Source organism: Megalopta genalis, unplaced genomic scaffold, assembly GCF_051020955.1.
Source record: "Megalopta genalis isolate 19385.01 unplaced genomic scaffold, iyMegGena1_principal scaffold0020, whole genome shotgun sequence".
NCBI lineage: Eukaryota > Metazoa > Arthropoda > Insecta > Hymenoptera > Halictidae > Megalopta > Megalopta genalis.
In genome coordinates this window covers 4,012,830-4,040,567 of record NW_027476090.1, presented here as the reverse complement: position 1 = coordinate 4,040,567, position 27,738 = coordinate 4,012,830, and the positions used below count along the sequence as shown (strand labels likewise).

Here is a 27,738-nt window from a genome sequence, read left to right as displayed (position 1 = left end):
TACCTGCTTCGACCCGGCCAACTCCCGTAATTCGTCCGTTCATATTTTGCGGATCGAACGGGATCGAACGTGACGTCCGATTAAAACGAACCGCTTATCAACGACTACATTATTGCTCGGTTTCGAGCTGACCGAACATGAGATTTATCACGGCCGAGAAACGCGTGTCACTGGACACGCAGCACTCTCGAAGATCTCCGCAAACCAATTAGATAATTCGACAAACCACCGTTCGAAATCCATCCGGAATTAATAAGAATGAAAAAATGGACACGACGAATCACGGTCCCGGGGGATCGATACTCGAACTCTTGCTGTTATTCGTCTGATTATCAAATTATATAAATTTATGTGAAATTATTCTGTTTCAAGCACGATATCACGTTGTTATTATCAGATTACGATTTTGATCTATTAACTTGATTACTTGGTTCTTTTATTCCACGCAATTGATAATGAGAATTTTTATTTTGCGTAAAAACTCGCAGTTTAGTTATTATGTACCTGTTTCGTTCGCCCGCGACGATGAGTTGTCGAGCTATATGAAATCATTGCGCTTTTTGTCGGATAACAAATGGATATATTTGAGCCGTTTATTTTGAAAGTGGCATAAGTCGCTTCGTTTTTAAGTCGATGTATTTAAAGGTTTGCGTTTTAACACGTTTCAAAATATGGATGCTAACTTTCGAGAAGATCTACTTGTATTTGTTATCTCAGAATACCGATTTTATGTTATCTCAGAACATTAAAAAATCATCATTTTTCTTTACGGTAAAGTGACTTATGCCACATTCAAAATAAACGGCTCATTTGAGGAGCTGAAGAATAACAGTATAAAGTATAAATCCAAGAGTTCGTGTTGCGAGCTGATCTTTGCTATACTGCGTTGTAATACGTTCCGTCGCGTTGTCTTCGTTCAATGGTAGATTTTTGTCCTAATTGATCGTATTTCCGTCTGTCAAGAGATCCCTGTGGATGAGTTGGCTCTTGAAGAGCATTCCGACCGTGACGAATCTGTTGTTCGGTCCGCTCTCGAGATCGAGCAAATATGAAATTCTTTGTATAAAATCGTGTGCACGAGCCAAACCGCGACTTTGCGAGTCGCCGCATCGAACTTATATTGTATTTCACATAGCACGGGCGCGAAGGCGGGTCTCAGGTTGCCCGGGCTAGGACACCGAGACACGTAATACGGGTTGGAAGGACCATCGATGAAGTAGGTTGAACAGGGAGATCTCGCAGCGCGTGGACAGACGATCGCGCGGCCTCGTAAATCAACGCGTTCTCAGATTGCGGGCGCGCTCCTCGCTACTGCAGATTAAGTAAAGCCCGGGTGACCTTCGATTGGCCAGCCGTTGCTCGCGGTTGTTAAGAATTAATGGTCCTCGCCACGTAATCGAAGCGGCGGTCGCGGGTTATCGCCGCGCGAGAGGATTCCACGGCGACGCGGACCGGGTCCAGGACGTTGATCCTCCCGGCGTGTCGACGCTCCGCGCGGCAAAGGTTACATAAAAGTTATTTTCGAGCCGCAACCCCTGTCTCCGGTCGGTTGATTAACGAGGACCACGGATTTATACGCGCTCCGATTTCGCACGGGCGCAAGGTCATCGCTTAGCAAGGAGGAGATTCAATTCTAAGAACTCCGATCCCGGAGAGCGACTCGATTCGCGATCGATCGAGCTGAATATTCAGGCCCGTCGAAAAATTACTTCTCCGCTCGAGAGCGCCGGGATGATCGACGCCGCGAAGCGATTAAAGGAAATTTGCATCGGGTCCGAGCGGCAATTTGCAGCGGCGCGAGCGGCCGCGCGCGGAATGCGAAAAGAGCGACGGCAGAGCAACGAAAGAGCAACGAACTAACGACGACGAGGACGACGACGAGAACGACGACGAGGACGACGACGTCGGCTACGTCCGTCGCGCCGTCCTCGCGTATGCAAATGCGCGGAGGCACCTGCAGTGATAAATTGATTATCTCCCCGCGCGTCGCGGCCGGCCTGGCCCCCGGATAGGCCGAGTACAACACGATCGGCCGATCGGACCCGGATCGCATTATAATAAATACATAATATCGGTGCTTTACACGTTGCGCGGATCGAGGCGGTAAGTGGTGGCCCCGAGCGAGGTCCGCGCAATTTTCAGCATTTTTTTACGCCGCCTACGTTCCCGGCAAGAAATAATACGGGGGTGGCGCAGATGGTAGCTTCCTTCCATTACCACGCCCCGGATCTTCCAGCGTCCTTTGATGTGCACACAGAATTTCCGTCGATATTTGTACGGTGAACAAACTTTGGGAATCGTGACGTTGGAACACGATGCGAAATGTCCTTAATGGGAAAAAAGAAATATTCTCGAGACAATGAACACGCTGGTTGCGATCGATTCGATTGAAAACTGTAGTTTTGTCTACTCGGAACGAGGTCATGGTGAAAAAACGAATAAAGAAATTGAAGTACTGGACTATGATGACGATTGGCTACGAAAGAGGCCTGTCCATTTTTCAATGCACAGAGGCGAAAGAAATAAAAGCTTCTAATGAGATCTTCTCTTATTATTATTACGGATGGTAAAACGCATTGGTCTCCGCAAGGGTACGAATTAAGTAATATAAAGTTAATGAAAGAGAGAGAAAAAATAATATACGGTAAAAGTAAACCGTTTAACACTTGTTCTTTTAAATTTTGTCTAATTAGAAAGACGCTTTCACAGCAGATAATTGTACAAACTCGTTAATTCAAGCATACATTATCATGAAAATGGCGAAAAAGGTCTGTATAAATTCGGTTTCGTTGTTCCTACAAAGTAACACACGTTACTTACTCTTTTAGTTCTCAAGTTGGTTCTCTTAGTTAACACTATAAATAAGCTTATGCTCGCGAATGTGGTTGAGGATTGCACGTAAACTGGGCCAGTTATGGTTACGGCGTGAGTTTATCGGCTCTACAAGTAAAAAAGGAGTGTGTAACAGAAGAACGATGAATTTTCTTTTATGCGATACATATAATGTTGAAATATTATCTGCAATAGATAAATTACAGTGTACAACCATGTTTGACATGTTAATTGCGACAGGGGTCACTGTTCGAATCGACGATGGTAATAATACCAAATTTTATATATTGACATTTGTTTGAAATTATATATATTTCTATCAATATCGGTCATCGATGGCCTCCATGGCGTCACCGCCAAGTTAAGTGCCCGTCACCGGTGACCCCCGTGGCATTCAACGTGTTAATTATATTGGAATTATTAATTGATCTTGAAAGCCTATCGATAGTGTTAATGCCTAGATGTCACCTTCGCCTTCAAATCTCGCATAAAACGAAGCAACGTTCCGCGGTGTTTCGGAAGACGTCGAGAGCCTGAAACCGTGATTTCGGGAGAAGGCTCTCGATGGATCGTCACTCGAGAACGTGTCGCGGGAAGAAAGAGAGCGAGAGAGAGAAAGAGAGAGAGAGAGGGGGAGAGGGAGATTCGCGGGGCCACAGAGGGAAGAATCGCATTGTTTTGTTCGCCGCGGCGGCAATACGTTGTCGGGGACCTCCGCTCCACTCGAGCGTTCTCATTCGCCCTTCTACTCCGTCTGGTCTCATCGTCCAGCTCCGCTACTCCACGTCGGCTCTCGTCGAGTGCTTGGACTTCTCAACCACCCTCGAATCGACCCTCGGAACACCGCCGGAAACCCCACGGCCCTGCACGCACCCTCGAAACGCCGACAATTAGTTTCCCATTGACCTATACCGCGGACCCCTTCACGATACCGCTCGCGAAAGAATTAAACCAAAACAACAAACAAACAGAAGACCGATTACTCGAAGGGGAACTGCGCCGGGATTCGTGAGAGGCTGCGCGTTAGGCTAACACGCGTCGGTACAACACCCGGTCGGTGTAGAAAATATGCGGGGAAAGTGGTAGGATGTTCGGTGCGAAAGTGGTCCATAGTATCATTTTTTCTAGAGAGATCGTTTCAGGAAATCATTGAAATTGTGTATATTGCCGCGTGCGCCAATGTTTACGTAAATGGACAGGCCGAGGCAATTTACTGGAGCTACCGTGTCATTGAAAGAAAAATATGACGCAAGACGGAAACAGAACTCTGGACGTAGTATCCAAATTCTGTACATTCATCCAATATTTGCATAAACGTTCGCAGTTCGGTTATCGGATTACGGGGGAACAGTTATTCTAGCTTTATGTCGAACAACCGGACAAAGAACAGAAGGTTGGGTATTATTTACGCGATCGGAATCATGCGTATCTCGTCGCGTGAACGATCTAAACACGCCCGTCTAATTCGTCGATCGATCGCATTGAAAAGTAATCTCGGATCTTATTACGAGTCCCGCGTAAAGTATAAATTCTCGGTCGATACGATCTCCGCGAGACGTTCGCCGTAGCAATTTAGCGGATTGTTGAAATGCGAATAGTTTATCGGCGAGATTGCGGGTTAATAAAAGGATCAGGGAGACCGTGGCGAAGGGAGACAGCAAATTGCGCCCTTAAATTCTTCAAGACCCGACACCTTGCTCGAACAAGGCACAACCTCATTACCGAATCTCCGAGGAGATCGCGCGGAGCCGACCCGAGAGCAGAGAACTGGTCTACCTGCGAGCGTGTATGCGCCGCTGATAGCGGCGATACCGAGCGGATACGAGGCGGATACGAGGCGGGAGCGCGTGTTAGTTCGCGAGGAGACACTGTGTGTCACGTCCGGCAGGTAGCGGCGAGCGTGTAGCACACGCGCGTTCTGCCCTCTTCGGCCTCTCAACCACCCCTCCCCCCTCCCTTTTCCGCCCCTGTGGTGTTTCAGCTGCACGCCGGTTGTAATTAAACGGCGCTGATGCTGCCGGAATAAAAGTCGAGTGGCTCGGCTAATTAACGACGCCGAGGTGTTGAAATCGAGTCGCAGTATTTCACCTGGGCCCGGTGAACCTTGGTCGCGCGACGAGCGTGTCGCTCGGACCAGCCGCGGGGACACCTCGGCCGCTAAAAAAACTGGACAAGTCCGTGTAGATTCACGGGACACGGGGAACTAATAGGGCGAGGCGAGGAACAACTCGGCGGAAGATAAGCGGCCGGACCCATCAGGCCGCCGTAATAATTTGCATGCGTCCTCTTATTTGTCCATCGACACTCGCGAGAGCCTCGCCGAGCTACGGTCGACGAAATACGGAATTTTCTGCGAGGCACACGGATTGGAAGTAACCGCCGAAGATATTCTTAACGCTTTCGCGACGGCCGATAATTAGACGAAGCGTTTAGCCAAATACGGCATGCGATTTTCAAAAATCTGTAGCTTAGTACGAAAAGGTTCGGCTAAGGTAAAAGCACGTATTATGGAATACGTAAATATTATGGTTTTCGGCGGGTGTCGATTTTATTGCACACTTAGAAGTGTCGTTGTTGAATATTTATGCACTCGTCGCGGAAAGTATGTTGACAGCTTTTCAAACGAAGTAGCTTTTTCTAAAATTGATCGAAATGACTTGCATTTCTTTTAGATGACAATGACTATAATACTGCCTTTCTTTATTTTTCTATTTCGTGGAACGACGAAAAGACAATAAAAGAAACTCTTGTTTTTTAACCTTCTAATCCGAGCTAATAACGAAAATTTTAAAAATGCGTTTGGTAGATCCTAGTGAAGTATACGCGTACCGAAAATTTCATAGAAATTGGTTGACCATGGAACACGCTGTAAACAATTAAAGATCGCGAGAATCGCAGTTTTATCCCGATTTTTGACTCTTTTGACCAATAACTGTGCAAAATCTACAGTTTTTTCAAGTCCTTGAACGCTTGTAGCTCGACTCTAGGTCAACCGATTTCGATGAAATTTTCAGTACGCATATAAGTTAGGAGGATCTAGAAAAGGCATTTTCTAAATTTTTGTTATAGGCTCGGATAAAATGGTTAAAAACCATGAGTTGAAAAAATTTTGTTTGTCATTCCAAGGAATAGCAAAGTAAAAGGAAAGTAGTATTGCCAGTGTCTAGGAAACTTGTCCCTCTGTCATCTAAAAGAAATTCAAGTGATTTGAACCAATCTTGAAAAAGTTATTCCGTTTGAAAAGCTGTCAACATACTTTCCACGGCGAGTGTTCATCACCCTTACAGAAACGAAAATTCAGGAATATCGGTACATTTACCTATATTTATTGGTCATTTTTTCGGTTTTTAGATTTTATTACAATTTTCAAGATTCTATTTAAGCAGTCAATAACTGAAATTATTTTCTTATCCGTATTGTATTTACTATTTATTATAACGTGCTTTATAATAACCTGGTTGTATAATAAGAGCCTGAAGAGTTTAGCGTGTATTAGAATTAGAAATAAGAGATTTTGATGAATTTATTACAAGATAAGAATTTTCCAGGTAATAATCGTAATTTTCCACTTATTTAGGCCAATCTTGAAAAAGTTATTCCGTTTGAAAAGCTGTCAACATACTTTCCGCGGAGAGTGTACCACTGTTCGATGTTTCTACATGATGTAATGAACTTTCAAATATTTATTCAATGTAAATGTTGCTTTTCTTTGTCACCCTCTGTAAATTTTGTCAATTTTCGAAAAGTTTGAATAAGCGGAAATGAGAAAATAAAGTAGAACCGTTGTATAATTTCATTGAAGGTTTCACAAGAAATCACCGAACGTTTCGGATTGCATCAGTTGCACCGAGAAAGAATTTTAAAGCGTGTCAAGTTCGTTCGCTTCTCACTGAAAAAAGAAAAAGCTAGAAATTAATTGCAAGAAAGCAATTAATCGGTACAATGAGCACAAACAGCTTCATCTCCGAGCGCTTCGAACGATGCTATACACACGATAATGAATAACAATTAAATGTAAAGACCAATTACATCGAATCTGTCTACAATGTTACATGGCGCCAACTCGATTCTGTTAAATTCCCGTAAATCTATCCGTGCTAAATCTTCGCGTCAATAATCCCTAAAATGTAAGCTCGACTCGGTACACTCAGCTTATCAGATTACGAGACCGACGCGATCGAGGAATGGTGACCAGCTGCCGCAATCGAAACCAGAACCGCCGCGCGGAGGCTCGAATCTTGCTTGACTCGGAAACAATGTGACTTCTCAACGAGCAGCAAAGCGAAAAAGCGCGGCCTTAAATCAGCCGTATCGAATCGCAAGTTACGTCCACGAGTGCCGTTTCTAATAAGAAATTCGATTTATCGATATGGGCGAGGCCGGGGAGCGCGGCAGCGCCGCGTCGCGCCGCGCCGCGCGGTAAAATCATAATAAAACGGACGGAAAGCGGGCTGACGTACGCACCGTTACACCGCGACGGGAACGACGTCGATCGTCGATTATATTCTTTTTTGTCCAGGAGGGAGTGTCCGGTTCGAGGGTACACGTCGCGACGTCTGCGGGTTTCCGTGGCTAGGAAGAAAGGAAAGCACGGCCGGACTCCTGTCTGTAACGGGCCGAACGGCACAAAGGCGAAAAAAGCAGGAGAACAACGGGGATCATTGTACCAGCGGATCGAACGCGACGGATTCCGTGTACGACGGAATGTAACGCCGTAATAACACGCCGAGCGTACCCGGTAATATCGGCTCTGGTATATGCGAGGGCCTGTGTACCACGATGTAAACGCATCAAGTGCCGCGGTACGTTCTAATAGATATACCTCTGCCCACAACGGCGTTCACCACGGCAATGAGCATCGGGCATACTTTAGCCGAACGTCGAACACCGACTCGAATGACTGTTCGATGCGGCCCCGAGACTCTGCACAGCATCGAAGTATCCCGTAGGTGCTTACTTCTTGAAAACGTTGTTGCTGTCCGCAGCGAGTTTGAAGGATACGCTGGAATCCCTTTCAGAATCTCCGTGGTAGATTGTCGGGCAACGTCAGGACGGCGTTTCCATCGCGAAATTTATACCGAGACTTTTGCCGCGATCCCGCCGGGGATAAACTTGATTATTTGTCTTGGGTGTACCTGCTCGACGATACCTCCGCGGAGGTTCTTTATTAGAAAATCAACTTCCGGGGTTTAGCCACCCGTCGAGGTAAACATCGAAATTTGACGGTATTGGCCGAGAAATGGTCGAGATCCCCGGCTATATTATTTATTTATTTATTTATTAACGGGTATAATCTTGTTGGTGCATAAAGTTAGTTATATATATCGTAGGTGATGTAATGTTTGATACCGAGCTCAAACTTATGGTTGAAACTGAAAGAAGAGAACGATACGGTTAGGATATTTATTTGCATTTATAAAAATCCTATTCAGGCAGTTATGTTCGTCGAATAAAGTACTATGCTGTTTCTCTTGTAAAAGAGGAAGTTTCTTAACGAATTTATAGATAAATAGATTGTTACGCACGGCTGTGTGTGTGTGTGTGTGTGTGTGTGTGTGTTGGTGCTTGCGAGAAGTAGAAACGGTAAGCGATGCACAGACGCGTCAGCCGACTCCTGCTCAATATCGATTAAATACGGGATTTATGTATTCATAAGAAAAACGAGTTAATAGAGTTCGAAAAAATACTAACATTACAAAAACTGCTGCAAGTATGGAAGAATATCAATGTATTATTTTCATTGGAATTCTTAGTGTTGGAAGTAAAAGTGTGACATCTATTGCGTTGCTACTTAGGCGACTGCTTTTGTTTGTCGGAGAAGGACGAAATACAGAATACCTAAAGACCGAACTTCATTGTTTAACAATTAAAAAGCAACACCAATCAACGATTAGAGAAAGAATGGAATTCCTGTCTAGCTCGCGTCTGTTACAATCGCTGCGGATAATTTGGATTTTGCTCGAAGATCCGCCAAATATCATCAGCGTATCGCGAAGAATGCACCTTGCCCCGGCTGTCCCAGCTGGCCAAACCGCAGGCTCTCTCGCTGTCTCCTTCGCCAGTTCGCCGGCCATTGTGGCCGGGGACGCCAGTGCGCGCATTGTGCCCGGGCACAATAATAATTGCGCTAATGATCACGCTCGAAAAGCGCTTCGTAATCGCCGGTTGGAGAGCTTTCAGCCGCCTCGGCGATCCTTGAAAGCGCGCCCGCGGGAACGGTAAAAGTTTCGGGGCGGCTCGGAGGATCTCTTGAAAAAGTGCAAGTTGCAATCGGTAATAAACGAGCTCCCAGGAGCGGCGCGGTGCGGCGCGGTGCGGCGCGGCGGCCGTTCCAGCACGACGGAGGAACGCCGCCGTTAGTGTATTCATAAACGGTCGGACTGCATCGCAGACGAGAAAAAACGAAGAAAAAGGGAGCCGGGGTGGAAAAACTCGTCGGAGGGCTCGGCGATCAATTTCGCCGACTCGAATCGACAGGGAGAACAATTAGAGACGAATTACCGAAAAAAATGAATCAATCCAGACGCGGGCGAAATTAGAGGTGGGGGTAATGAAAGAACGGCCGGGATGAAAGAGACGGCGGAACACACCGGCGACCTCCGTTGAACCAGCGCTGCGCGATGCGGAGCGGAATGGAGCGGAGCGGCGGCGGCGGCGGCGGCTCGTAACACAGGCCGGACCACGTACACGTTAAAGGGATAACGTGGACACGCGTGTGAGAACAGAACGTACATTCCTAGGACGCGCGTTAACGTACATAGGAAAGCGGGTAGGATACGCCACGCGGGGGCACTCTCTTCATTTCCAGGCTGTCACGAGCAGAAGAAGATTCGGCCTGCGTTTGACAGCCCCAGGGTCTGGGTTGGGTGGCGGTGCTGCTGCTGCTGCCGGGGTTGGCCCGTAGGTTGGGAGAACTTCGTGCAGGGGCACGTTCGAGGTGGATGTGGATGTAGAGGTGGAGAAAGAGAAAGAGGACGAAGGATGTAGAGAAGACGGGACAGGGATAGTCGCACCGGCAGAAAGAGGGGGAGGGAGAGAGAAAGAGAGGAAGTTGGCGTGTGCCCATGTGCCGGCACCGCCGATTGTACCGTGCTGTACCGTGCTACATCGAGAAACTACCCTCTCCGCCCCTCGCCGGCCGTCCTCTATTCCATATAGCCCCCGACTCACCCTCTCCGCTAGCACACTTTCAAGCTATATTCGTCTCTTCCACAATTTTTTTTTTGTCTCCTCGCTTCTACGTGTATATTTTCCCGGCGTTCCTCCCTCCCCGCCCCAGCCCAGCGTCGTCCTCTTCTTTGTCCCCCGATAACGGAGCCGGCTGTGCGCGCGGATCTACCCCTTCGTAAATTCTGTGTTTTAATTATTCCACCGTGTTTTCTTTGTTCTTTACGCGCCAGCGATCCCGCGGAGCAGCGCCAAAGACAGCAACCGAAAGTGGCCAGCCACCGTTCGCATAAATGCTAAACGACCTCGAGCTTCGTTGTCTCTAGCTCTCCTTGACCCCTCTTCGTACAATATTTAAGTTCGAGTCAATTCCAACAGTTGCCAGATAAATATGCTGTACCATCAGGCTGCGGATCTTTGCGAAAAATAAAAACTGGCAAATAGTAGCTTCTTTTCTTTCTTAACCATCCATAGCGCTCTCGCATTATCTATCCGAAACGCGTATGCTCACTCGCATTCGAATCGATCTCTTTGAGAATATAATGTCAACGTTCTAGAACACATCGCGTTTCCTTTATCAAATTTCCATACATCGTTTCCAAGTATATCGAATTAATTGTTAATTGCATTCTTCCGATCGCATCGCTTTCTCAAAAAAAAAAAAACAAACAAGCAAAAATGTGGGACATACCGACCCAGAAAATAATGTAACAGCATACTTAAAATCTTACAAACTTTCCAACGTTCGCTGCGCCAGCTACACATTTTTTCTCACGAATGCATAAAATCCGCAGCGCTGCATATCATAAATTCTATTCCAAAGAAATTGTTGAGGACGGGAACGTCGTCGTCGTCGCAGCTACGAGATAAATCGTGCAGCAAGAGATAAGCGTTCGAGAACGATCCGCGATCAAACGATGATTCCGTCCAGAAGGAAAATCACGCCGCTTTCAAGAAATATGGAAGGCGGTGGGCGTGGATCGCGCGGGAACAATGTAACCGACCGATTCCGCGCACCTGGCGCGGAACCGTGTTACAATCCCGATGACGAACTACCGTCGGCCGGGATTTTCATATTTCGGAAAATATCGCTCGGCGCGACGCGACGTTGGGCAATAGGTGTTCGCGTTGGCTGCACGGCGCGGTGCCCGGCACGGCGGAACGAGAAGACGGGACAGAAGGCAGTCGATGAAGGAGGAGCTGAAATTCGGGGAGGCCGCGCTCGGCTCTCTCCGGTGTTGCAGCCTAGGTGGGAAATACAGGCGCGGAGGAGACGGGTAGCGCAGATGCAACGACGGCTGCTGTTTAATATCGGAGCCGCACATGGGCACGCTCCGAGACACATTTCAGTAATATTGCAGCGGGGCCAGCCGCCGCGCCGGAGCGAGAGACCGGAGAGTCGCGCACGCTTTACATATCTCTCGGCGCATTAATATATTCAACACATATGAATATTGCAGAGAGGAACGGAAGAAGCAGGGTAGATACCGAAAGGAAGGACGCGGAGTAGAACCAGAGGGCGGAGAGAAACGGAGCGAGAGGCGGCGAGAGAGAAGGCGAAGGCGGGAGAAAGTGAGATCGAGCACTCTCGCGAGCTAAACCATTGTGCCTATCTTCGACTTCATGAAATCTGCAGTCTCTCTCTCCCTTTCCCTCTCTCTCCCACCACCGGCTATCACTGTTATGTACGACTCCACCTCTCGCTCCTCTCTCGCTCCCCCCGCTATCTCTCATTGTTCCGCGACAGAGCTTTGTGCTTTGTGCCTCCCGCAACTCCGGAACTATTTCCGTGCCTTTGAGTAAGGAACTAATGAATACGGACCGTGGATAGCGGCGGCGGTGGCGGCGATGGCGGCACGCCTGTGTATATCCCGCGACGTGTATCACGTTTATCGGCCTGTCGCCTTCCTTCTTCGTCTCCTTTGCTTCCTTTCCCGGCCCGTTCTTTTTCCCCCCTTTTAACTCGCCGTATTGTCACGTGACACTTCGATTGTTCCTGGCGTCCTCCCCGTGTACCGCTACGCCATTCCGCTTCCCTATCCGATCGCCTCTCCGCGTTTAATCCCTTCGGCCTCTCCCGCGCCTTTTTCCCATTCTCCTCGATCCAGGGAGAAAATCTCTTGAGTCCGGAAGAATCATTGCTTACCTATGTTTTATGCCCGAAATCGTGCACGGTACGACCAATAATCCTAGCGTTACTCGTCTTGTTAACTCGAATGCACGTTCTCGTTTTGCCGGGCCAGCAATGCTCTTTGGAACGTTATTCTACTCGTCGAGATTTAGCGCGATTCACCCGTTTTACAGAATGTTTTCATTCGTCAACGACGCTAACGATAAGATAGGCATGTTTGCAGTCAATTTCACAACATTTAAAACAAGTAAACCGATTACCCGATTTACCGATTCTCCGTCGTTTCAAACAGAATATGGTTCTGTTTCTCTTATCGTAAACAAACGTTTTCTCGCCGGCATACATAAATAAAGTAAAATTAAATGAAAACTAAATTGAAATCTAGGTCCGAGGGTAGTCTTCCGAACCGATCTCTCTCGTTCCCTGTTTCAGTAATTTATTGGAAGGGTCCTACGTTGTTCTAAGCTCTATATCGCTTTTATAGTAATAATAATCTAACAAAATCGAAGAACGAACCAACGACGTAGCGGAACCCGTCCAATTTTCGTTGCAACGGATATAATTACGGAAAGAAGGAGATTATGGATTGCTAGCGATAGGCTGCACGCGTTCGCTCTGCACTTTGTTCATGATCGATGCAAATTTTCTTAGTTCGTTCCTGCCGGTCTCGTCCGTGCCCCGCGTCTCCACCTCCCTTCGACACTGCATCACGGCCGAGGTCGTGCACTTTCGTCGAGAGTTTTTCGAGCGAGGCGTTTTCTGCCTCCATGGGAACCAATTACTCTCCCACCCTCTCCTGCGAGAATGGCCGCCCCTCTGGGCGATGGTCGTCGGTATGCGACTCGCCGGAGTTCCTGTTGCCGAGTGACTGCGTACACGCGTTGCCATAAGCAAAGAGAAAGAGCACCGCGAGCTGCGTGAGTGCACGCGTCGCGGACGCGACGCTCAACTATGTGTCGAATCGCCTTTCCGAGATTCCCCGTGATCCTTGGAGTCCGACGATCGAAAACTTTCCAGGAGAATATTATCGTTCGCTCGCGAGAAAAATGCGAGGCAAAAACGATTTAAACGCTATGGCGACGCCTCTTTTTCATTATCCTCAATTTCTCTTCTAATCCTTCTACATCATTTCAAGATTCTGCCGTCGTTATTGTTTGGAACCATCCTCAACGTCTCGATCTTATTGTTATCATTGCTATGTTCCCCATTATTATTCTTATTACTGTTACGATTACGTACCATTACTCGTCGTCCAATTGCTATATTGCTATCGTCAATGACATAATCAATATTATATATCGTAAATATTCGGTACATCCTAACGCCTTTGAAAATACGAATGGAAATGAGAGAATTTTCCACGTTCAAATAAAACGAATATATCAGACGAGTGATCTAAAATGAATCCCCTTTAATTGAGTTACAAAAGAAAGTACCGACAAAAATATTCAAGAATAATCTCCACCGACCTAATAACAGGTATCGCATTTTTCCAGCCGCACTGCAGCACACGATTCAAACGCGTGAATCGTAATCTACGGACTTTGCAGTCCGCGGCTCGAAAATAATATAATTCCGACTGTAATTTAGCCCATCGAAATAATCGGAAACGAGAAACGAGCTTATACGAGCGAACGTTGGTCCGGTTCCTCCGCGAAAGCGGTTCCAGAGGAAACGAGAGGAACGCGAGGCAGGAGGAAGCGAGAAAGAGGCGCAGGGGAGAGTGGACGGTGGGACGAGCGAGAGAGAGAGAGAGAGAGGGAGAGAGAGAGAGAGAGAGAAAGGGGGAGAGAAGGAGAAAGACGAGCCACGGTGATGGATCGTCCAATCAGTGCCGCGAGATGGAGCACGAGAGAAACGAAAAGGGAATGAGAGGGAACGAAAGAGGGAGAGAATCTTCTCCACCTATGGCATGGTGCGCCGCGGTCGTGGAGAGGAGAGGAGAGAGGTCATGGTCGGGTCGGTCTCCTGCTAATCGAAGAACACGAGGTGGCCCTCTGCGGCCGCACCGGAGAGACTTTGCTTTCCTTCGACTCTTCTTCTTCCCGTGGACCCGACTTTCAATCGCTCTGGGCCAATGTTTAAACAATTTCCTTTTGGAAAGTCGGCGAATCTTTTCGATTCGAAACTTCCTTCGTAGAAACCCTCCAAACAAATACTAAACTATCAACTGATTGCTTCGTTGTACCGACTTGGCACGATTGTTTCTCTCTCAGCCTGGTTATCTAGCATCTTCTTTGCATTTTATCTGTCAACTTGCTAGGTGCGGTGGTCCCAGCAATTTATAATGATAATATTAACCAGTTGGCTGACGAGTATACTCGTAAAAACCAGTTAACTTTGAGCTAAGAAGGATATACATGGGGTTCAGCGTAACGGTCGCACCGATTTTTTAGGCGTTTACGCTGATTTGACAAAATAATGTTTGCAATAAAAGTTAATGTGTTCTTTGAGGGAACAAATTGCAATAATAAAAATTTCAAAAAATCTTTTATTCGATGAGAAACGGAGGTCACCTTGACTTTCTTAAATAGCAGTATGCACTTTTGATGGTATAGCGTTATAGCTGACGAAGAGACGAATTCAATGGCTTACTACGCAATGACCTTATTGCATTAATGTGCACTGTAAATAAGAGACGAAGATGTACGTTTACTGTTTACTGTCCTCTTCGAAGTATTCCTGAGTCTTGAGTTACGTGTACGTTTCATTAACGCGTAGGAAAATTATTTGCTCGATTACTGCGAATTTCATCATTACTTCGAAGATCATTGTGTGGTAAATCGTTAAATTCGTCTCTTCGCGTCGGCTATAACATTATACCATCAAAAGTTAACGGTGTTATTTAAGAAAGTCAAGGTGACCTTCATTTTTCATCGAATAAAAGATTTTTCGAAATTTTTAACATTAATTTGTCAGATCAGCGTAAATGCCTCAAAAATCGGCGCGACCGTTACGCTGAACACCCCGTATAATGCTTCGATATTCTTCATTAAATTACAAATTTTATAAAAGCGTTGTATCTAAACAGAATATGAAGAAAATCAAACAGACATATACAGTAGAATTAAAGTAACTTGCACACTTTTCAAAGAAATTTCAACATCTGACTGGTTAAACGAACGACAGATAGGAAACTTTTGGCCAAACCTTCGAGCCAAGTACAAAGTTTCTCTACTAGTTTCGAGGATTTATAGACAGAGATTTACTTCATCGCTTCGCATTTTTCATAAATTGAAAGTGGTACAGCAATATCCTTGAATTTTTTGGATATTTTTACTGCCACTTCCATTCTCCTTCTTAACGAAGAATCCATCGAAGAAATAGGATTCTAGTGGCGTTCTGGTACAGAACAGCAGCAGCAGCAGCAGCAGGAACGCAGTTGTCAGACCCGCAACCCGTGCAGAGACGAAGGAATCGTTTTTCCAAAGAGGAAAAGAATTTTCTATGTTCGGCTATGTGTTCGAGGTGCAATTAAAACGGTGGAAGCCCCCTTTTAAGGCCAGCCAATTACCAGGATCGATCGCGGAACGAGACAGGGTTTCACGGGGTTTCCTCGACGAATCGCGATGTACCGGTTAGAACGGGTGGAGAGAACTGTGGTCGGGAGGGTTGAACCGAAGGGTCGTGGCCCGTGAGCTTGAACATCGTTCAAACCACCGTGCACAATAGCGGAGGGGTTACGGGCGAGCCTGGCTGCGAGGAGGATCTCCTGGAAACGAGACGAGAGAGTTTGCACGCGAAACAATGAGTCGCCGCAATAACGCGGCGTCGAAAAATCTTCGGGACCGCTCGGCCCGACTCGACTCGATTCTATTCGATTCGATTCGATTCGATTCGATTCGATTCCACTCGGATAGAAAAACTTCATCCCGGGGCAGCGTTGTTCTGAAAGCAGCCCCGAAGATCAGGCGAACAAAGCCAGAAACCCGATGATAATAAATTTCTGACGGAAGGACAGCGCGAAACAGCGGCGCGTTCTTAGCGTTATTGCTTCGTAGAATTCCGATCCCGATATCTCGGCTGCTCGACAAAGAAAGGAAGAGAGAGGCCGAGGAAGTAGAGAATGAAACAGAGAAAAAGAGAAACAGAGAGAGAGAGAGAGAGAGAGAGAGAGAGAGAGAGAGAAAGGCCGTGTTAAAAAAAGAGTAAAAAGTGTTTTGCTATTGGACGGAAACGACTACGCCACTGGCCGTGGAGAACACTGAAAGAGGGAAAGAGGGTAGAGAGAGGGCGGTTAACAATGGCCGCCAACCAAAACATCCGATAAATCTAACCGGCCCTGGACCTCAAGCCCCGAGGGGTTTTAAACTCTCTCACCCCAAAACACCGCCGACGCGGGCGCAACCCTTACATTACGCTACACTCGCCGGAAAAGGGAGCCATGCCGTGTGCCATTGCAGCGTGGGGGGAGGCTGGCGAAGGAGGAGAGGGTTAGCCTAGAGCAGTGGTTCCAGCGCGCGGCGAGGGGCTGGGGGTGATATGCGAGCCACGAAAAACCAAACCGAGAGAATTTCGCCGGCTCGCCCCCTTCTCGTGCCTCCCTCGTGTCCCTTATACCTCTCGACCGTACCGACCCTCCGAACCTCCGGCCCAGCCTCCCTCCTCCTACCGGAACCATAACGAGATCTGCCGCGAGTGAGCGGTCAAGTAGCTTTTCGACGAAATTTCAACGAATTTGTCCCGTGACCGCGCGGTAATTTATTTTGTCGCACCCCGTCCGTTGACACTGAAATTCCACCGCGAAAGGGGTGCGAGGGGCAGCGCGAGGGACGCGGTCGCGCGGTTCCCCGGCAGCCGTCGAATTTATTTCGGACTCGAGAAAAATTTCAGCGGCTCGCCTAAGTCTCGCCGGCGACGTTTGACCCAATTCGAGGATCCCGTGGAACAACGCGACGAGATCGACGCCGGCGGAAAAAAGGGAGGGGGAATTTTCCATTTCTCCCTCTTCCGCGGCGCGTCTATTTTCTCGCCGGCGATCCGAGGCACGTCCATCGTCGTCGGGACGAGCGAAACGATCGAGATTGACGTCAAGAATCTGATCCGGGGAAAAATTCCCGGTCGACGGCCAGTGGGGAGCCGGAATGGGAACGAGGTCGCAAAACAAGTGTCTGGATTTCAACGATTTTTCAAACGGGATTCGTCTCGGCCGAGAAACAGAGAAAGAGAGATCGGGATCCCGACGATCTATCGGATCGTTCCGGACAAGATCGGCGAAAGATTTCCTTTCAGCCTCGGGCGGCTCCGCGAAACTGAAAATAACAGGCGCGGAGGTGTGCCCGAAACGGAGTGCCCGTAATGGATGACCCAACGAGAATACATGGCCGAGGAAAATGTAGACGCGTTAATGTCGTCGTCGTCGTCGTCGTCGGCTGCGCGGAAACTCGATTCTCCGCGACGCGACAGCCGACGTATCGGGAGTTGAACGTCGCTTGGTATCCCGGGATTCCACGGCGCTCATACATAATCAGCCCTGCTGTTCCATCTAGGATTCGGTCTTCCAGCGCGGCCGGTTTCCGCGTCGAAGAATGTCGATAGCTTTTACGCTACGTGCTAGCTAAACGCTCCCGTCGCCGTCACGGGTTTTTCGAGGCTTCTCGGACCGTGAAAATTCAAAGCGGCCCTACCGAGAACTCTTACATTGGGTGCACGTTAGCTGTTCCAGCGAACAGAAACTACCTTTCGGTCTCGAGATGCTCGAGGAGAACGAACGGAAACAAATTTCAACGGAGAACGGTAAAATAAATATCGCACGGATATGCAGATTTGTGCAGTGTAAAAAGAATGGCAACGAACTGCAGTATTTCGCGAAGAATTCAAAATGACAAGACTGAATTTATTCAGTTGTTTTGCCATTTTCGTTACAATGTAAGCTTGTATCGAGGAATTTTCATTGAATCGATTCCGAAGAAAGAATCTTCGCAATTTCTACAGTTCAAAAATAAATAATCTGAATTTCACCACAATGGGAGGTTTAATGCTAACCTTTAAAGGGTAGGAATGCGAATACGATCATTTCTTCCTAATTCGCGCTCAGATTGCGCACAAAAATGGACAATTTGGGATAAGAGGAGGATAATCGTATCTCCTTTTCCCAAATTGTCCATTTCTGTACGCAATTTGAGCGCGAATTAGGAAGAGATTACTGTACATTGAGTTACGACGGTAAGTTTGTGAAAGAAACAGCTCGCACGCACAATAATTTGTAGAATAAAACTATTAACCTATATGATGAAATTTGCAAATATACGACGAATATATGATCGAAACGAAGAAGCGCCGAAAAATCATTTTGTATACTCTTCGAGCCGGCTAAACCCGCGACCGAACGGTAGGAATCGCGTAAATCGCGAAGCGTAATGGTGTACCATCGTCCCTATTAACGAACTGCTAGGAAATAGTGATTATTAATAACCGGCACGTCCTGCAACGAAATTTATCCCGCGCATCCGGCCGATCGTTTAATTCAGTCACCGATATCGGTCCACATTCAAAAACGTCCGCGGGTCCCGGGGTCGGGTGATCGCGGCGAGACGCGGCGAGGGGAAAGATTATGAACGCATAAATCAAAAATTAGCATTAACGATTCATTATTAACAGTCGGGCTGCGTGGCCGAGATAAAATTTATCCCCCGTTTCCGTATTCCCGATTAATTAATACGGCCCCGGGACCTTTTTAAAAACAACATTAACGCACCGCCGCGGAACCGGCATGACACTCTAACAAATGGAAACTGTAGGAACTGCCCCGGCAGACCGGAAACGGAAATACGCGGGCCGAGAGATCGATCCTCAGCTGGATAAACACCGGTCCGGGGAAGTTTCGAATCGTGAACGAATACAGAAGGCGGTTCTTCGAAAATAATTCCGCGAAGTCGCGTCGTTTCAGAAAAAGCATTTTCCACTTATCGTTGCAACGGTTTTCCGAGAAATTAACACCGAAGAAAAGAATGTTTCCACTTATGGTCCGGTTCCATTTGCAGAGATGCGATAAGCTAAACCATTATTACGCCGCGAGCTGGAGCAAGAAAGGAGTCTTGCAAAAGTTGGGTATAGAAACGGCAAGAAAATCGTTGCATAATGTTCAATGGTCATTATCGGACCATTATATGTTCATGCATTTATAGCAAACACTAGTGATCTAACAATATCGTTGAACTGTTTGCAACTGATTAAAATTCTCAAGAAACAAACTCCTGCATTCTGTCACTAGTGCCGACAAGTCTTGTTTTGCGCGAAACTCCGTTTCTAAAGGAGAAGAAGCTCGTTCGTTTCTGATGTACATTCGATATACGTACATTCTGCGTACCGACTCCTCTGCTTGCAGCAACGCGAGAAGTGGAAAGGGTAAGTCATGTACACGGACAGCCTGCGCTACTGACCAGCACTCGTGGGTCGAAAGAAACAAGCCTCGAAACGAGAAAATTCTATTCCGCGGCATCTACATATTTCTGCACATTTTATTCGACCAACATTTTTCCTACATTCGGTAGAGAAGAAGACACGGTTTGGCAGGGCGAGTGCAGGACACCCCGCGCGTTTGCCCGTGTCTTAAGCAGTCCGCCGAAAACGCATTACTATTATTAAAAGTGAAGCCGCAGGGCGCGGAGAGGGAACGAGAGGGAGAAATAGAAAGAGATAGGCGGACGGAAAGAGGGGAGGACGGAAAGAGAGAAAAAGCGAAAAGGAAGTGGAACGTTTCTCCAGAGCGCAGCTCCGAGAGACCGCTCCACCTTCTCTTTGCGGATCCGAGCTCGTGGCTCGGTCCGTGGGCGGAAGGAAGAGGTCCAGAGGCGAGAGAGGCGAACGAAGAGGACGAGGGAGCGGAAAGAGGGACACGGACAGGCAGGTCGGTCCGAGAGAGAGAGAGAGTAACCCGCGGCTGCCATGGTTACCGTCGCATTCCCGCCTCGCCTCGTTGCCATGGAGACGGCACTCGTTTCTCTCTCTTCCAGCCCGATTCGCCCTCTGGCCGTCTCTCTCGTTCTGCCAGCACGCGCGTCCCTTTTCCTCCGAGCGTTCCGCCGATTCCCTCGCAGCTCGCCGTCTCGCTTCCTCTTCCTCTGCCTCGCGTCGTCGGCTCCCGTCGCTCCCCGACGCGACGGTCTTCTACTCGCTCCGGCACGGCGAGGTTCTCTCTACCTCTGGCATTCGCTCATATTCCCTCCGTTCCTTCGAGCGCCGAGGAAGAGGGCACAGAGAGTGCAAGAGGAACGAAGGGTGGCAAGAGGGACGAGGAAACGGGCGCATGCGCGGTGCTCCCCGTCTTCGAGAACGAGGAGAAGGGACCCGGCACAGGCAAGACGCGTCTCGGAATCGTTCGATTAGTTATCGACTGAAAGTGATTTACGTCCTCTTATCGGCGAGCTCCTTGGCGGCCGCGTAATTTAATTAAGGGAGAAATCGAGGCTCGACAGGGCCCGCGGATCGTTTCCACCAGGCCTCGGACACCGAGAGCCCCCGATGCTTATCGAATGCCCGACCTTGCTGTCCGCTGACCATCGCGGCCGCGCGCGACCGGCAACGAAAAATGGTCGGCACGTTTCAAGACGAGTTTCCCAGAGTTTTCCAGGTGGCGGCGAGAGTCTTCTCCGTTCCTTCTTCTGCTCTCTTCCTCCTCTTCCCGCGACAGCACCGGCGCGAACGGTCGCGAAATAACGCGCGCCGACGGGATAGGTGGGGAGCGCGTGTGTGCGCCGCGATAGACAGGCGGAGGTGTAAGCGGCTTGTTTTATAAGCCCCGATTCTGATTGGCCGTCGCGTCACCCGATATCAATATTTATTCAACGCGACGAATGCCCGAGGCACGATTAAAACTTGTTTATGCCGCGGACGATCGCGCTCCTCCCACAGCGGCCCGCGTACGTCGCGCCTCGCGTTTACAAACGCGTCCACGAGAATCCGATTTTTCCAGTCTTATTCCCACTCTTGTCTCGATTCCAGCTCTTCCGCGCTGCCGATCCTACCGATATCCTCAAATCTTGGTTTTTGTTATTTCTTGAAATGACGAACAAAACAATAAAGAAAACACTCTTGTTTTTTAACTTTTTTGTCTGAACTTGTAACGGAAATTTAACGCTAAACCTACCAAGTCGGTCGAAACGACCCCCCCCCCCGGTTTTACATTTTGAATTTTAAAATTGCTGAGATTATAGAGACTTTTTCATAAGAAAATTATTAAATGAATTTCACAGTCCGAGTATTCGTTGTAATAAAAATTATGGGAAGTCTAAATAGATTCGGTTTTATCGTTCTTACAGGGCAACAGAAATTAGTGCTCGGTAGGTTTAGTGTTAAAAAAATACGTTTGGTAGATCCTGGTGAAGTATACGCGTACCGAAAATTTCATAGAAATCGGTTGATCGTGAAATACACTGTAAACAATTAAAGATCGCGAGAATCGCAGTTTTATCCCGATTTTTGACTGTTTCGACCAAGAACTGTGCAAAATCTACAGTTTCCTCAAGTCCTTGAACGCTTGTAGCTCGACTCTAGGTCAACCGATTTCGATGAAATTTTCAGTACGCTTATAAGTTACGAGGATCTAGAAAAGGCATTTTCTAAATTTTTGTTATAGGCTCGGATAAAATGGTTAAAAACCATGAGTTGAAAAAATTTTGTTTGTCATTCCAAGGAATAGCAAAGTAAAAGGAAAGTAGTATAGCCAGTGTCTAGGAAACCTGTGCCTCTGTCATCTAAAAGAAATTCAAGTGATTTGAACCAATCTTGAAAAAGTTATTCCGTTTGAAAAGCTGTCAACATACTTTCCACGACGAGGGTACATCACCCTTACAGAAACGGAAATTCAGGAATATCGGTACACATTTTTCCGGTTTTTAGATTTTATTATAATTTTCGAGATTCTATTTAAGCAGATGTCAATAACTGGAATTATTTTCTTATCCGTATTATATTTACTATTTATTATAATGTGCTTTATAATAACCAGGTTGTATAATAAGAGCCTGAAGAGTTTAGCGTGTATTAGAATTAGAAATAGGAGATTTTGATGAATTTATTACAAGATAAGTTTTCCAGGTAATAATCGTAATTTTCCACTTATTTCTGCGTCTAGAAGATAGCTAGCGGAGACTAGTATATTTAGAATCTGTAGACCAGTTACGAAAAGAATCCTTTTCGCAAACACCTCTCGAGTCCTCCATTTTCCAACTAATCATATTAGCTATCTAGTCTACCGTTTCTATTATTCACATTCGCAGAACGTCTCAGAACGCACAATCAGATGTCAAGTCGTTTCAAGTTGTCTCAAATTACACGGGTAAACACGATTTTTGTTACAGAGAATATTTACACCGATTCTTATGCGTTTCTCTTAGCTGTATCCGAATCCGGAATCGGCCTTTTCCTCCCACTTTCATCTAATTCGGCATCGAATCACTGAAACTCGTTGTTTCAAATGAAACAGCAATGTTTCAAATGGAATTTAACATTTGTTTGCAAGTGGAGTATTAATGTGCCGGCTGATTACTACCGGACACTCGATCGGGATCACTTTTTAGGTAACGTTTTGTACGTTGTTAACAATATAGAATCACAGTAATTATCGAATATTGAACTTCGCGTTACTCAACAATTTCATGCGATGGAAAACGGATTGCATATTTGTATTCGGCGTAAATAAAAATACTATTAAGATCACGCGTTGAACCTCGTGTATATAAAAAAATAATACAGATTCCGTAGATCACTGTTATTGTACGTTATGCGACAAACATGAGAAAACACGATACCCTATGTGACCATAGACAAAAGGTGTACCTCCAGAATTCGAATGAATTCACTCGGGTTGCTTCGTCGACGCACGAGAACCGTGGTACTCGCCGGTTAATCCAAGGGCGATCGAAGAGGCGCGAAAGACAAGCAGGAGAATCTCTATTCGCGATTAATGCGGGAACTGGGGCCCGGGACACGGTTAAACAGGCGTAGCGTCCCGTTTAATTAAGGATAACGTACGGGTGGTGAAATTTCACGGGAGTTTGAGCCCGCGAGCCGAGCCCCGCGCTGGCGAAAGAGCTCGCGGCCATATTTCCCGAAGATATTCAATTTGGAGAGGCGATGGAAGTTTCGAAGCTGAAGCGGCAAAGAGAGAAGTTTCGTAAAGACTTACCGGGACTACCGAGGAAGACGGAAGAGTAAAGAACACCACGGCGCGCCTCGCTCGCCGCTCGCTGCGCGTCCGGCGGAGAACTCCATTCCCTACGCGGACACCATTTACCTGAAGCAAAAGAAACAAATTCGATTCATCATCTGTATCCATCAAATACACAGCGCAAATGTACATCGCGCGCGACACGCGGCGAGCGGGTCGACGCGATCAAATTCGCATCGCGAACTTATGACTACATCGGGATCAGCAAAGGAAAACGCTTTTCCTTCGGCGCAAAGATAAAGACATGGGTTCCATGTTTAAATCACGTTACTTCACAAAAGTGTTCGTACACCTTTTAAAATGCAATAACTTTCTCAAAACTGAACCAAATGACTTGCGTCTTTGTTCAATAATAGAGGGACTAGTCTACTGGACGATGACTAAAACGCTTTCTTTTTTAATTTTGCTATTACTTGGAATGAAAAGAACTAATTAAAATCCCTCGTTTTTTAATTTTTTTATTTGAACCTATATGAAATATAAAAAATGCCTTTCGTGATTTTTGCCATCTTTAATTTGTTATAACACATAACAACGTCAACTGATTTCGATAAAATGTTCAGCATGCTAATAAGTAACCTAGATCGACGAGAGACATTTTTTAAGTTTTCGTTATAGGCTCAGATAGAAAATGTTAAAAGACGACAGTTCTTTTATTTCTTTTTTTTGTCGTTCCAAGTAAAAAATTTAGAAAACAGCATTTCGGCCACTGTGTGGTAGACTAGTCCCGCTATCATCTAAAAAGAAATTCAGGTCGCTTAGTTCAGTTTGAAAAAAGTTATTGCATTTTAAAAGGTGCTCGAACACTTTTGTGGGCCAATGTATTATGTAATAATCTAAATAAAATCAAATTCGAAGAGGCTGCATATGCATCGATGCATAATAATAATAATAATAATAATAATAATAATGATGATAATAATAATAATAATTTGTGACAGAAGTAAACAACGAGAGAATTTGTATAACTGTGTGTTGCACAAGTACAATAAAAATAAAAAAGAAATTTATCATTAACCCTTTGCGCTCCTATGTCGAGTCAGACTCGACATTGACTTTTGCATTAATTGTTTATTTTCTAGATTCGCACTCTATTCAAGAATAACTTATGCGGTATTTCTAATTCCAGTTACGTTGCATCGATTTCGTTACAACAAATTCTGAAATAAAAGGAAGAATATACTTTTGACCGTAAAGGGTTAACCTCGTATCGCATACCCTAAAATGTAAGTGCAGACAATTATTATCATTCAGAATTTTCAATGCTCACGATTGTAAGTGCGACCTTCAAGGTCGCCCGAGGTGACGTCCGCAGAAAGACTCTGGCAGGTGAAAATTATATTTAAAATCGAATATCGTTATAAATTGGAACGACGCCCTTCCTTTTCCTCGAGGGTTTCTAATTTAAAGCAAACAGCACACTCACCCCGCGCGCGGGGGTCGAACGATCGAAGCGCTGGCCATTCGGCTGGCTTGGAGTCTACGTCGACCAATGAGGGAACATAAATTCGCAGGGAAAGGAGAGTCCACTCGCCGGCCAATAACCGAGCCCGGTCCACCAATGGAAAAATGAACGGTCTCGCGGAAAAATTCCGCGGTGGAGCGGCTATTACGTGAACGGCGGGCGGCGCTGAGGGGCACGTATGCACCGAAAGAATGCAGAAACGGCCGATACAAAGGGAGCAAAGAATTCGTGATCGTTTGCATCACGACTTCGACCGGGAGATCCTATCGCGTGCTGCTCCATATATATCCCGTTAGTTCTTTCGTTCTTTTTCGCCGGGCCGGACGACGGCCAGCATGCGATCTCACCCCTGCGCGCTGCGCTGCGCCGCGCTGCGCCGCGCCGCGGACTCACCTCGTTCGACCAAGAATAATCGTGCAATTATAATAATTAGATAAACGTGCGAGGAGCTTGTTGCGTTAAGAGCCGGCACTCGCTCAAACCGCGCGCGCCCGCGCCTACCGGTGCAAAAACTTATCGGGGGATATACCGATTCGGAGCGGGCTGGCCAGGATTATATTTCTCAATTAAACGTGATTGATACAGGCATCGACAACGACTAGGCTAATTCGCGGATACGCCGGTGCAGCAATGCGAGAACGCGTCGCCGCCAACGTACTCGGCTAACCCTGGCCCACCTGGTTCTAGTTGTAATTCGATCCGAGAGTATAATTGCGTATTAATGTGTTAAGGCTCCGGGCGGTGAACTAATTTTCGCTGAACGCATCGTTGGGATGATCTGCGCAATCACCGCTAAATTTACCACGCCGTTGTAAATATTTTAACGAGTAATAGATAATGCGTGTACGCGCGCGCGGCGCTATACGTATGTTCATGTCACATAAGGTAATCAAGCAAAAAATACGTAAATAAAAATACGAAATTATGAAATGTTAAAGCAGCGCACGCAATGATTTTGATTTCAATTCGATTTGGTTCAGCAAAATTTCAGCTTCGAATTGCTGGTTAGGTATGTTAGACAAATCTTCGGAGTGCGAAGAATCAATTGAATAAATACCCTCGTTTAAATTTGCCTTGTAATAAAAATTACAAAAAGTCTAGATAGAGAGCTCACGTTGAGAGAGCTCGCAATGTTTAGTGTTACAGCCGCGAGAAGAATTTAGAATGTGATAATAGCCAAAAAGTATTTCTCGAATGATATTCTTCAGATTTGTCCCATTTGTCCCATTTATCTGCTGTTGCGGGAAGATCGATAGCCAGTGAATACATCTTATCTTCGCAATTTAGGTCTCGCTAACTAAATTACTTTGATTTCGTGAGATTCGACGGTGTTAATAAATTCGAACGGGAACGGGACGATTGATCAAAACGTAGTTACGCGTTAAATTTCCGCGCCGGAGAAGGGTCAAAGACACCGTGGCGGGGCGAGGGAGAAAGCGAACGAGCTGCGACGCGATTAACGCTGCAGCGGCGGGACTGATTTATAAGACCGACAGGCAGTCCCGTGTAGCCGAGGTATTGCAATTTTCCGGATGCGAAAATAGGAAAGGTATCTACTTTATTTCCAGGGAGATCCCGGCTGAATGAGGATACACGGTAAGAAAGGGTGGCACCGGGGGATAAGAGTAAGCCGCGGAGCGAAGTAATTTCACACGAGAGAGTAGGGTCTCGCCGGTCTAGCGGCGGAGGATCCGCCGGAGCTCTACAGCCTTATCTTGGAAATATAGCGACCATCCTCCGAGCGAAAATTATATTCTTGAAAAGCGGGAGATTGCTTCCTCGGTTCTCGTGGCCGACGCAGAGCACCGGTGGCGGCGGCGGCAGCGGCGGCGGCGTGTCGCCGTATCAGCTGTTCCCCTGTGATACACCGGAACGTTTAGCGACCGGTGGACCTTAATTAATTGGGAGCCAGGTTTTTGCGGCGCGACGCGCGGTGTCGATGGAGCCATGATATTCGGCAGGAAAAAAACATTGTTGGCGCGGTGATTTAATGCCGGACAGGGGCTAATGGATTTAAAAACGCGGGCCGCGCTCGAATTCCGGGGCCCGGCGCGAAAGGTGCGCCCGGATCGTCGCCAACGGTTATGGTTAGCCAGGTTAATTTGTGGCCTGGCCAAATGACAGGGCCCGCCGACACGAGAGGGATAGTTAAGGCGGGATTCGAGATCGGACCGACCAATGACCCGAACGTCGAGGGACGAATCTTTAATGATACCGTAGTTGATGACAATATTTCAGTGGAGGCAGGGACCGATGGAGAAGGATCGTGACTCCGGTTACGGACCGTCTCGATACTCGGTGTGCAAAGGGACGTTCCGCGGATGAACGATGCTTCGGGATCATTCGGTTTCGTGGTCGAGCCATTAGACGTGAGTCACAACTGTTCCACGATGAAACGGGACTCCGGATACCTGTAGGATCGCGGAGCGGAGGTGGAGCCGGCCGGCAAGAAATTTATAGCCGCTAAGAGACAGGGTGTAATCATACGCGTCACCCCGTCAACCCCATAACCGTGATTTATCGTGGGAATTCCGAAAGACGTCCTGGAATGCCTTTCATGTCCACGCTTGGATGCCGTGGATTCCGTGGGGCACGTCCACCAGGCCGCGCCGGTTTCCGCGAAGAAAGCTCGCTCGTGTGTTCGCTCGCTCGCGCTCTCCTCTCCTCTCCTCTTTTTTCATATTCCACGATCGCAGCGGTGAGTTACGGACGCGGACGTTAATTGAACATCGCGCAGAACGCGCGCCGGCCCCCAGGAACGCGGCGCGCGAGCCACCGGCGTGTAATTGAATTCGAGGAAACTCCGCGGAGCGGATAGGAGAGCGACGATCCGAATTCATTGAGGCGCTCAAACCGCGTCATGAATTATTCCGCCCCTGAAACTTTAATCACGGCCGATTCCGTGTTCTGAGCTGAGCAATCGTCGCATCTGGAAACGAGCGCGAGTCGGCCGTCGCCGCTCCTCCGGAGACA

At 47.2% G+C, this 27,738-nt stretch overlaps 1 protein-coding gene across 4 annotated transcripts in view; it reads right to left on the bottom strand.

The window, feature by feature from the left end:
- Nucleotides 1-27,738, bottom strand: part of hth (Meis homeobox homothorax) — a 666,356-nt gene that overhangs the window by 271,826 nt on the left and 366,792 nt on the right. For all 4 annotated transcript variants that reach the window (XM_033482431.2, XM_033482432.2, XM_033482434.2 and 1 more), the window contains one exon: nt 23,259-23,366. In XM_033482431.2, coding sequence (XP_033338322.1) covers nt 23,259-23,366 — 108 coding nt within the window. The remainder of the gene's footprint in view (nt 1-23,258; nt 23,367-27,738) is intronic.